Here is a 12,769-nt window from a genome sequence, read left to right on the forward strand (position 1 = left end):
AAATAAGAATGTAAAGAAAGGAAACTCCAACTAAACAGTTTCCGAATGACCTTACACCTTTTGGCTGATTCTTAGTAGCAGAACATTGATTGACAGTGGTATGGCTTTGCTATAAAAAGGTCACTTTCCAATCACCATGAATGAATATTGCTGTGATCATAGGAGCCTGCAGTCTGAAGAGAAGATAATGGGATAAAAGAGACAGAACTGTGTTAAGAAGTAGAAGGGTTTTTTTTTCTTCTAGTTTTCATAAGAACATTTACCAAAGAGTAAATGACATGATTAAATGAACCTTCTTACAGAAATGTGAAAAGCATCATTCACTTGACACATTTGTTGTAAATTATAGATCCCTCAAGAACAGAAAAGAAAGAGAGCAAATGTCCTACCCCTGGGTGTGATGGAACTGGCCATGTAACGGGGCTTTACCCCCATCACCGCAGTTTGTCAGGATGCCCACACAAAGATAGGGTCCCTCCAGAAAGTAAGTTCACATTGTTTCATGGAAACCGGGGATAAAACTACAAAGATTTTTCTAGCATGCTTTATAAACCTTTTATTTAAAAAATTAAGTTCATTTTTCAGTATGGTTTGTCTCTACTTAGTCAACTGTTCTGTGTTATAATTTTTCCTTTATTCCATCTTTTCCATTCTCTACTAACAGAACAACTTTTAAAGCTGTATTCTTTGATTTTAAGAATCCTAGGTTATTTTTAAATAGATGTATTCAGTCAACAGAGGAAAAGGTTTCCAGAAGATGTGCACTGCTTTTACTTCTGTGTGCTGATGTCACATCAACTGTCTCTGTTGTCTTGTACAGAAATAATCGTACTTGAAAAACTTGCAACCCCTTTCCTTTGTTGTTGCTGTGTCTGAAACATAATTTATATTAAATTAGCTGATGTTATTAAAAATAACAATTTGGCTGCTTACTTAGTTACACAACTCAGGTTTTTTAGCCAACATCTCATCAGTCACATGGGTGGAATTTCCTGCCAGTCAGCAGATTCTCTGCAAAAGGAGGTTCACCCATATGAGCTCACAGACATTCACCTGAAGGCAGAGGGCTCCATTTCTGGAAGTCACCTCCTTGGCTGGTGGGATTGGCATAGTGCTGTTGAAGCTAATTGATCTGATCTGTTTTAGACCAGGCAAGCATCTAGCTAAGATCCAGTTGTCTTTCACACCAATTTGAAAATGGAGTTATTCCATTGAAGTCTATGGACCTAAAATACCCACTGTCCATCAGCACGTACAGACCTAACTTGCGTGGATTTACAACAGCTGAAAGGAAATGTTATAAAACAGTCAGGTCTAAAAGGGTCCCCAGTTTCCAACAGAAAGTAGATTCTGAGGGATAGGAAACTACAAATAGATATATACTCTTGCACACCAAGAGTGGCAGACATAAAAAGTTTCCTCTTTCATGGTAGAGTGGCTTCTTCCAGAAGTAATGGGGAAGAGTGCTTTAGGAAACTTTGCTGTAGCTTAGTTGACCTCTGAATACAGTAAAACAAATAGAGTAATTTACCTGCTTTGCAAGACCCTGTAATGTTATGAAACAAATATTTATTCAGTTGCTCAAAGTTCTCTCATTTTTACAAATGGTAAATAAAAAGCTTTTTAGAAGACTTTGTGAATCAAAGAAGAATATAGCTTTAAACTGTTTGCATGCTCTTGTACCTACTAAAATAAAAAAAGGTGAGCTCATCTTTTTATTTTTTTCCTGTGATGTTGGCCTTGTGAAGCATGTTTCAAGAACAGCTTTGAATAGTAAGAACTTCAGAGTAAAGCTTTTGCATCTATTCACATTTTAGTACACTGGTGATGAGGTGATGATGGTTATCTTTTAATCAGTATACATGGTTAAATTCTCAGGTCTCTGAACAGCTTTTATTCAGTTCTTAACTCAGTCAAGGAATTCACTGATTTTATTATATATTTTTTTGAGTGAGAACTAAATACAGGCTTCCAGGCTACTTCTGTATGAGAAAACCTGAACTCTGCAAGGGCTGGATGACCTTTTTGCATAGGGTGATGTACTGCCATCCAGCTCCAAGACGTGGATTCAGATATGTTTCACATCATACAAAACTCTTTAGTATTTCCAAAAAGTTCTTAATAATTTGGCACTTCATAGCATGACCTTTATGATTTAGAGCAGTACTGCTCTGAGCAGCCTTGGGAGTAAGTTTGCCATCCAGCTTGCAATGGATGCAGATGTAAAGCAGTTTATTTGCTTAGGCTTGTACCGCTTCTTTCTTTTTCTACACAGTTTTCTTTTTTTTTTTTTCCTGCCATCCCTCAGTTTTTAAGTGCCTATTTTAGTTTTTAGTTTTTGAAAAAAAATCTGTCCATTGCAATTTTCACATCTGTAGAGAATACAAATAAAAATTAAAGGACCAATTCTGATCATCTTACAGATATGAAAGATATATCTGTGTGGAAGTGGGCAGAATGGTCCCTAGCTCAATTGGGCTGTCTTATAGTTAGGGTTAAATTCTGTTCTGGGTTGTACTGAGGTGTGTGTCAAATAATTGAGTGGTCTACCAGTATAACTGGAGTACAAATTTTCAGCTCTTGAGTCTGATACTCTGTGTAAAGCTGTATATTATAAATGCATACATTTCCTGAAAGAATTTTTCCAGCCTGTAATTTTGTATTGGACTGTTCCTAGCTCACCTGTTGAGCTGATCTTTGCTCAGTGTTTTTGTATGAAGAAGATGTTGGAAATCTTCTGCTGCACTGTTGCACTGGAGATGCATTTGTTTATAGGTTCTGTAAGCTTCATAACATTCACTGTTGCCCTGTGTTAAAGAGCATAGGGTCACAATCCTTACTTCCCTCATCAGGCTTTATTGGCTATGTGTCTCACGTGTATTTTGAGGAATGCTGGTTGTTAATGAATCCTGCTTTGTTTTAAAATGGTTTCATATATACTGGGATTTGATTTTTTTTTTCTTGTTTTCATACTCTGCTGTTTTCTCTTACTCTCCTTGTCAAGTTCTTGCCATGCATGAAAATGTTCTTAAGTGTCCTACACCAGGCTGCACAGGCCGGGGCCACGTAAATAGCAACAGGAATTCCCACCGAAGGTAAGGATGCCGTCGCTGGACACCAATCTAGAGGGAACAGTGCCTCCGAACTGCAGCCCTTCTAGCAGTCCATTGGTGGGGGGGGTATGAGTGTGTGTTTCATTGTTTGTTCTGAAGATTGACAGATGGTGCTTCGTGTGCTTTATCCATTTTAAAGAGTAACATTTACTCATGTGTTTTCTGAGGAGGACGAGTGAACGTTTGCTTCAGTATGGATGAATTGATCCACAGAAGACATTTGAAGCATTCTTAGCTTTTTGGATGGATTTTTAAAATTTTGTTTGGATGTTAGGTGAACAGCAGTGGTACAAAACAAATGGTACGACTCCTTACGGGTATGTTGCAGGGAGAAGGACGAGTCTGCCAACATCTTCAGGACTAAGGCAGAGTTCTTGTTCTCACACTTCACTCTCTTCAGGGACTACTTATAGTGCATGAAAAATATCCACTCTACTCCTAAAATACTCCTATTTTAAATACACAAGAAATGGCATTTTAATTACGCAGGCATTAGAAGAGTTAGCTTTCCTACTGACCACAGTTTTAACAGCAAAGTACTTATTCAGCTAAAACTGAACGAGAACTTAAAGTTTAAGAAAAATTACAAAAATTACATTAAATTTAAAAATGAGAAGCCAGAAGTGTTAGATGTAAATACTCTAGCCAAACAGAAGAAGATCAAGGAAAAGAACAACTTTTCTATAATTTCCTAAGGTTAGTAATAGGTTCCTATAGAAGGGATGATACTGCCTATTAAATTCTGTCAAGCAAATAACAATTATGAAAATGTTACTATAATTTTTAGTATATCACAGTTTTCCCACTTAACAACAAGATCTTGCTTATTTCTTTACAATTTTAAAAGATCCAGGAAATGTGTGCAAGAGGGTAGAAGGAACTATGCAAGGTTCCTGTTGTGGAATTCTAGTTTTACTGTTAATTGTAGCATGAAGGCTTAAGGGACTACACAGGTAGTGGACATTCAGTCTTATCAAGGTCTGGGTTACTAGAGCCCCTCATATTAACTGCCTGTCACCCAGAAGACTCTTGTGGGTACCAACTCATATACAAGAAGCTCTGATACCCCTTTCTTCTCTGCAGTGATGCTGCCAGTAGATGCAGCAAAAACCTCCGAGAAGGCTTTATGGGAATTACTGCTGCTTGAAGCAGCATTCCTTTCTGGTTGAATATCAACTAGAATATTTGAGGTGTCTGAAGAGCATGTCAGTGGAGCACAGCTGCCCTCTGGCATCACTTCAAAACTGCACAGAGCCCCCTCACCCCTCTGCAGAACTAAAGCAGCAAGGGAGGGTGAGGGGGAGCAGTCTGCAGTCTGTGCTCACCTTTTTCTGCAGCTTTTGGGGCATTTTGCTCTGCTTCACTTTTTTAATTCTTTTTTTCCCCCCTATTTCCTGTAGAGAAGGGAACATCTGGGAATGCACTGATTTGCCTTTCATTTTAATTTCTTTTCCTGTGGAGAACACAGAGAGCTGCAGTCACATAAACACGAAATAGACTATGACAAGGGAAGGACCCCCGCCATTGTCAGGTCACAGGTTTTTACAGCTTCACTAAGAGCACCATCTACTGGCATCAATATATGTATTTTTTCCCTGTTCTAAATCTTTTCCAGAAGAATCAAGCCTATTATTGTCACTTCAATAATAGTTCAGCATTTGCAAATTTAATTGAATTCCAATTCAAGTGCAGTTCTTTTCATGTTACTTCATCTACTATTAGAAACATACTTTAGTGGCTGAAATTCATGAACAATCACTAACATAGCTGAGATGGAGATTCAGAGACTCAAGACCAAATTCTGCACTTATTTATATGCCCCGCAAAAAGACTAGAATTAATGGAGCTGAATGAGGTGTGAAGCAATGCAAGATTTGGCCTTTATGGTGGTGCCATTTAATCATCTTCAGGAGCCATTTCATTGGCAACATTTGTAGATGCATAAAGGTCACAAGTCTGCTAGCAGAGCTACACAGTAGATTCCAGTTTATATTCCCCTATCCTAATGGGATGTTCACTGGCTGACATTCATGAATAATCTACCCATGTACAGTCAGAGAAGAAGAACAGATGTAAGATCTACCATGCAACTTTGAGAGCAGAAGAAAGGAAGTCTTTTCTAGAGAAAACATATGACCAAAAAGCTTTTGGAAACTCTTTTCCTTCAGATTCTTCTTGATGCTGGCTAAGGAGGAGAAGGAATAATTGGATCAGTGCTATAATGTGAAACTACGCAGGACAAGACAATTAAATTTCCTTTCTGTAATTGCAGCCTCTCTGGATGTCCTATTGCTGCAGCAGAGAAACTGGCTAAAGCTCAAGAGAAGCATCAGAACTGTGATGTGTCAAAATCAAACCAGGCATCAGATCGGGTTTTAAGGTATTAGAAATCACTATAATACTTATCATTATGCAGAATTCATCACACATTCACCTAATCTGAGAATTTATATTTATATACATTGTATATACATATATATCTCCTTTAAAGAAGAGCTAGAATTAGGGCTTCTGGATCCAATTCTCACAGTGTATATTTCCCACTCAATTTACATGGGGGAGGGTTGGTAATTATTTTGGCAAATACATGTGAAGCTGAAAAGCTCATTTTTGTCTTAGGCATTGTTTGGTGTAAAGATGACTGCTGGAGTGCAAAGTCTAAGAACAATGTGAAAAAAGTTGGTATCTTTTGGGAATAAACTAATATTTACCGGTAAGTCTTGGTTTTTTCAGCAGGCTTTTACTAGTAAATATCAGTTTAAATTAAACAAGAAGCCCGATTTGCATTACCAAACTGGTAGTACACCTTTTGGCAGGGCACTTGGAAAAATGCCAGGTATACCTTAGATTACAAAATAAGGTCAGGCTCAGTTCTTTGTCTCTGTTCCCCAGCTCAATGCCAGGAAGGATAGAAAGAAAGAAAAATTGTCCCAAATTTTCATATGGGAAGGACCTTGAACCAGTTTAACATAATTATCCCCCTTATCTTCATCCATATAGGGTTCTGCATTTATCCAAAGCTGTATCCAGCTTTGTGCTCTTGTCTACTCTTTTGAGGTAGGTGGGTGGAAAAAAAATATTATTTCTAAGGAGCTGGAGTGTGAAGGATACATGTAAAGGAACTAGACTTCTGCATGATTGTACCAGCCTTATGCTGATGATGCCCCAAGAGCTGCAGAATTTCTCCATGGATACTGTGATATCTGTGGGTTGGGGTAGGTACATCCCTCCCAGCTGCCTTGAAGAGGATGGAGGAAGTAACACAGCTTTAGTTCCCAGAATTTCCTACTTATCCCATAAGTATCTTAGTATTTAACTGTCTTAGAGATTTAAAATCTGATAGGGCTTCTTTAAAATAAAGTTTTCAACTGCATTATCAACATCATTGTTTGAATATTCTCTTAAAACTTCATCTAATCTTGATGGTCTTTTCAAAAACCAGTCCTTCCATGAAGCTAAGAGCACAGGATTTTGGTTCACATCTTCAGAAGATTTTTTGTCATGCCTGTTGACTTCTTTTTTTTCTTCCTCAGATTGTTTTTGATGGGCTTTATCTTAACTGCCCTTATGATTGTACAATTTTTCATACAGCATCCCAGAGAGTTTTCTTAGAGAATAGTCGTTCAAATCCTATTAATAAATACATCCTTTAAGGGAATATCACAGTTTCTCACTAGATGAAAAATGGCAGATTAAAAATGTGGTGTCTTATACCACTGCTCATTAGAGGGAAGCCACTGAAGTCAGTTGCCATACAAAGAAGGCAAATGCTTGAAAGCAGCATCTGGTTTGCTGGCAAACTCCCCTAGAAGTTGCGCTGCAATCTTAACTTTGCTTGTGAGCCTGCCCTCTGTTTCATATTTTATAGGCAACTCAGATAATGCTTTCATCTTGTCTCCTGCTTTCCTTTTGCCTTTAAGTCATTGAATTATTTAAGATTAAGAATTTGGGAGCTATTTATAGGTTTTGCATGCAGACAACTCATGGACAGACAGAGATATTCCAAAAGTAAATCTTGAATATTTGTCTTCATCCCAGTTTCCAACTCACTTGCATTTAAAATTTCTTACTTACAAAGAGATCAATTTCATAGGACTTCTGTTCCACAGAGATTTTGGATTTGCATTGAATATACAGGATGTGAATTGCATTTTTTTTAAGTAAATACAGATTATCTTGAGACAGGATCAAAGTATTATTCATATCAACTCATTGTATAAACAAGCCCACAGTATTTTGTGAGGACAAAGTATCCAAAGGAACAGACATATGTAAATCAAAAGGAGTAGTATGATTAATATGATTTCTTGGGTGATCTTTACATAAATATCCTGACTAAATTCTATGAAAATGAATTCATTCAGAATTAATTTCTTACTGTTTATCACATTCCATTTTGTCAGTCAGCATGATGATACTTCAGGTCTTGACTGAGTTTATGTTCCTATGAATGTTCCTTCCATTTTCTCTGGTTATAAATGCAGTAAAGAGGGGGGGAAAAATGAAAAGGACTTGATTATATGATTCCTGATTCCACTTGATTATATGATTCTTGATTCCAGCCAAAGCACCTCAGATGTTTTGTTCATCATCTTCACCACTCGCTAAATGCAATAGGTAGGCATGCAGCACTGTGTAGCCGTTGCTCCGTATGACCCAGTCATATAGTACTTTCTTATATAGGTAAGGTTTGCAGGATCTGACCTTCATTTGCCTGCTTGGAGAGCTGATGACTTCTGTGTCCACGTGCAGAAGACAGCGTGACAGTGGAATTCACTACAGCATTCTTTCACTGAGATTTGACAAGTTTCTCCAATGGTTGAAGAAGTTCATTCAGGACTTTTCCTGACTATCCTACCTGATCTGAAATGAAGGAGAAATTTAGCTGATAGAGTTTTATTCCGTATTAATCTATAAGACCTTCCTTGAGGTGTGTATCTGTGTATAAGGAAGCGCAGCTCCTGCCAGAGTCTTTCATTGAAGGATGAGAAGGACCTGTGAGGCAGCAGCTCAAAGTCAGCAGAGATTGTGAGACTCTCCCGTGTATTTCTCGAGATGAACATGGATTTGTATACTGAGGGATGAAACAGGACTAGCTCTTTTGGAAAGCATACAGGAAAATAGCATACAACTCTCTTGAAAGAAATTCAGAGGAAACCCCATCAATTAAGTGGAGCTTCCATTGCTGTTTTTTTCTTTTTGACATTTCAAGGAATTTGTCCAAACACCTTCTGTCAGTCTGATTGCCCCTCTTTAATTCACCTCTCAAAAGAGAAAATGTTTGCTATGTGATGCAATTACATGGGGAAAGGGAAACCCTGAAGTATTCTAAAAAAGAATTTTAAAATACTTTCAGCTACAGATACATTTAGTGGTAGTAGAATGAATTTTGTCTAGGCTTTGTTCAAGAAAATATATATTGTTTGTCTGCTGAAAATAACCAAACTAAGCAAATGCAATAACATATTGCTGTCTCTTGAGTACAAGAAATAACTAATATTTTCTAATCTGAACTATAAATTATTCACAGACACAGTAAACTGAACTGCATCTAACAAACTTTACATATCTTTAATTTCTAGGCCCATGTGCTTTGTTAAGCAATTGGAGATCCCTCAGTATGGCTACAGAAACAATGTCCCCACCACTACACCCCGCTCCAACTTGGCCAAGGAACTAGAGAAATACTCTAAGACTACGTTTGAATATAACAGTTATGACAACCATGCCTATGGCAAGAGAGCCATAGCTCCCAAGGTGCAATCCAGGGATATATCCCCCAAAGGATATGATGGTAGGAGGTGCACACTCTTATACATGAGAGACAAGTTTGCAGTTAATCATATTGTTGTGTATGTAAACATCATACAAATAAGACATGTTTTCATGTTCATATAGTATAATGAGGAATGCTGTCATTTGTAAGTTATTGTAAAGGCCTTTTTTAAAAGCTTTGTTTTATACGGTGCTTGCTTCAGGATTGTTGCACTGACGAAAGAACATCTCCAGCTATTAAGCTCCTGGGATGTGTTGAGATCGCAATAAAAGCTAAGTAGTAGAGCTAGTCCTTATGTTGCTATCTGGGAGACCTGGCCTCAGGGGTCGCATTAGGATTCTCACTTCTGTATGGTAGCTCAGGTAACCCATAAAGATAACATACTTGCTCTGTGGGGAGATGGAAGTAGAAAACCTGGATCTCATTGCACTTCAGAAATCACTGCTGCTTACTTAATGAGGCATTTCTTCTCATTTTGTCCTCATGAATACACATGTTGGATTCTCTGGAAAAACTAACAGAGGTAACATGTTTAGGAGTAGGCTGAAAGTGGCTTCTGTTCAGGAGAAGGCAATAGATGGGTTTTGTCAGGCAAGAGGATTTTTATTAGGGGAGAAAAATGAACCACAAAATAAAGAAAGAGGATTTTGATTGTAGCTTTTGAGGACATCAGGAATTTTTTCAGAGCAATACAATTATATGTGTGTGTGTATATATATGTAATATGTGTGTGTAGGTATATACATCTAAAACCAAACTATGCCTTTATCTTTTCTTTTCCTTTTTTTTTTCCTTTTTTGAGGGGTTTTTTGGTTAAAATATTTGATACTACTCACTGACTAGTGGATAGGATTTTCCAGGCAGGTGTCAGATTTTTGTTTAGGGAAACAGAAATAAATATACTGTATAGAACAATTTATGCTGTTGCCTGAACACAGACTCTGACATCCAAAAGTAGGTAAGTGGAGAAAGGGAGAATTGCTACAGCTCTTGCCTTCATATTTCTGATCATTTGGATCTTTTGCTTTCTCATAGAATCAACAGGCAAGTTCTTGCGCTGTAGCAGAAAGGAGAAGGGTTGTGAAAGGCAACATATTTTTGAGTAAAAGTGCCCTTTTTTCTTCTCTCATACACTCGTCTTGTTTGCCTGTATCAGAACAAGGGCTTGAGCATTACTTAAGGTAAAGCACGAACTCTTAACTGGGGGTAGTAAGCTAATGAGTGTACATATTAACTGTTGAGTATGTACTCTGTCTAGTCTTGCAGAAAGGAAAGAAATAGAATATTGATGGGGATACTGTGGACATGTGTACTTCTAGATCAAACTACTGATGCTTAAGCAACTGATAAATATTTTTCTTCTTTAAGAGTCCTTTTCAGCAAATAATTACAAACTCCACTGTTTTTCCCAAATCTTGAAAACTTGAAAATACATTTAACAGTAAACACAAGTTTAACAGTGGCCTTAAATAATGAAGGGCTAGGGTGATACAGGTCACTGTCTTTATGCACACTCATCTTCCTTAGATATAAATAGGAAGTTTACTTGGAGATAAGATTGGGACTAGGTTGCTTCACTGCTCAGTTACGTGAGCCAGAGAGGACTGAGGGACACTGTAAAAATGTGATTCATGCTGGTATAACAAGTATACGTTGTTCTTCTGTACTCAGAACATCTGAGGCCCATTACAGCTGGAGCAAGTTGGTTGCCAGACAAAGGGTAATTCCCTATGGATTTGTTCCATACCCCTGGTTCGGCAGGAGGTGCCACACGCTGTACCTGGTTCCAAGTGATATGTGTACAGTTTGGCCAGACAGATGTGCTGACATGGTCCCAAAGATGGGATATAATTTGAATTTTTCATTGTACCCTTTCAGCGATTTTCATGAAACCTTTGGGATTCACATCTCTTAGATATTTGATAAGCACTCCATCATATTTGGCTTAAATTGTCAAAGCGTTTCGAAGTTCCTTGGGAAAATCAGCTAAATTCATAGACAATGAAATAAGTCAAAGTTTTGGCACTGACTTTCAATGGAGCAAGGGTTTTGCTGACAGTTATTGCAAATAACTAAATATAAAGAAGATTTCAGGAAGAGGCTCTTCACTTAAAAAAGCCACTTTTCCTCAAGAAACTGTGCAGTACTTTTAGGGGCTTTCATATTTTTCTGTAAACAAAAGTTATTAATTATTGCTACTAAAGCCATTATGGAGGTACAGAGTGCACACCTGTTATGTACGTTAGCAAAACACATTTATATAAGAGCAGATTTAGTTCTGAAAAGTCATCCTGAAAAACCTGAAAGTAAGCGTAAGGTTTGGGGGGAACTTGCATGTAAACAGCTCTTTAGTTTTTCTGACTATATAAAATGAGACAGATAGTCTAAGAATATGAAAAATCAATAACTTCATGTCTCAATCCTTTTATAATTGTAAACTAGCACTGTATTTTCATCATCAGAGAAAGGGATTATATGTTCAATAAATATATGGTTTTGAGTGACATGAACGTTAATAGCTCCTTTGGATTGTTTCCTTGATTTCTTTTCCAGTAAGCTTTAGTAAAAAAAAAAAAAACAGAAAATGGATACTTTGTGTTGTGGGGTAGGATGCTGTGATAATTCCTGAGAAATCTTGTGTTTGTGGGCTTGTTTTTCCTTTGAAACCAGTATCATAATGTATTGGGTGCTTGGCTTATGGTGTACAGCAGTAGAGATGAGAACAGCTGGACACAGCAGGCAGAGGATACAGCAACTCTTTCAATTGCTCAGGTGATAGCAGGAACACCTCTCATTCCACCAATAGTCCTGAGTCCTTCCATCAAAACACTGAGAAATTGTTAGGAGTGGGGTTCATCTGACCTTATCTAGACTTCTATAATGCCAGCACCTACATCTGAGCTCATTAGCTTTCAGATCCAAGGAGAAAGAGAGACACTTCTCTGATTCAATTCTCCTCCTTGAGTACTTATTTACAACTGGTCAGGTGAATCACTGCCTGAAAGTTCCTTTTTTTTTTTCCTTCACTGTCTGCATAGAAAGCCTATAATGACTAGGTCAGGTGTCTGAAGTTACTATGCAAGTCAGAAGTGTTGAAACTGTAATTAATTTACGTAACATATTCAGTATTTAGGCAATACTGGGGATGAAGATGCCTGGGCAGAATTTAATTCCTCTCCAAATATCTTCCTTTGGATCTTTATGTTGTTGGGATCTCTCTCACTCCTCTCTTGTTAATTAGCAAGAGGACCTTGCAGTCTTTGAGAATTTCCTTGTAATCAGCCTCTAATCATGTCTGATGGGAGGCCAGTTTGGATATGCAGTTGGTTAGATCTGTGTCTGGTATTTAATAGGAAAGGTGTTCTCTGCATTTGGTTTCACTCTGCATTATGAAGCATAGGTGGACTACAGAGCTTCCAAAACTTGGTGCCACAGGGTTGGGAATCAAGCAGAATTACCTGGTATTGAAACAACACAGCTTTCCCTTCATTAGAGATCAGCTTGATTTAGATCATTATAAACTGATGATCTTTCTCCTGAAAAGCTAATGTGAAATGAACAGTCTGGGTTATGTGACTCATCTTGAAATGTACAGCTACAGGAAAGTTAAAATAACCATGGCCATTTATTTCTAAGTAAATTTTGCGTAAATTATTGGTAATCTAAAAGCTAATAATTGCGTGGCATGCTTGTGGCACTTCACATCTTCAAAGTGTTTTGCAAGTGAATCACAACACAACTAAATTTTAGAAGCAACTTTCTATTTATAGGGAAAATGAATTCGAGGGATAATACAGTTTGACCAAGGCCACAGAGGAGTGCATATCAGAGCCTGCGTGAGTTTCTGATAGTTAGTCCTTTGTATAAAGCTGCCTCTTTC

The 12,769-nt window shown here is 37.7% G+C and overlaps 1 protein-coding gene across 1 annotated transcript in view; it reads left to right on the forward strand.

Moving 5' to 3' along the window:
• Positions 1-349: 349 nt before the first annotated feature.
• LOC104493291 (myelin transcription factor 1-like protein) overlaps positions 350-12,769 on the forward strand; it is a gene marked incomplete at both ends in the record, with an annotated part of 51,225 nt that continues 38,805 nt past the window's right edge. Inside the window, 4 exons of the mRNA XM_010135944.1 lie at positions 350-484; positions 3,005-3,095; positions 5,386-5,493; positions 8,696-8,907. Coding sequence (XP_010134246.1) covers positions 350-484; positions 3,005-3,095; positions 5,386-5,493; positions 8,696-8,907 — 546 coding nt within the window. The remainder of the gene's footprint in view (positions 485-3,004; positions 3,096-5,385; positions 5,494-8,695; positions 8,908-12,769) is intronic.

This window comes from Buceros rhinoceros, unplaced genomic scaffold (genome assembly GCF_000710305.1).
Source record: "Buceros rhinoceros silvestris isolate BGI_N320 unplaced genomic scaffold, ASM71030v1 scaffold13865, whole genome shotgun sequence".
Classification (NCBI taxonomy): domain Eukaryota; kingdom Metazoa; phylum Chordata; class Aves; order Bucerotiformes; family Bucerotidae; genus Buceros; species Buceros rhinoceros.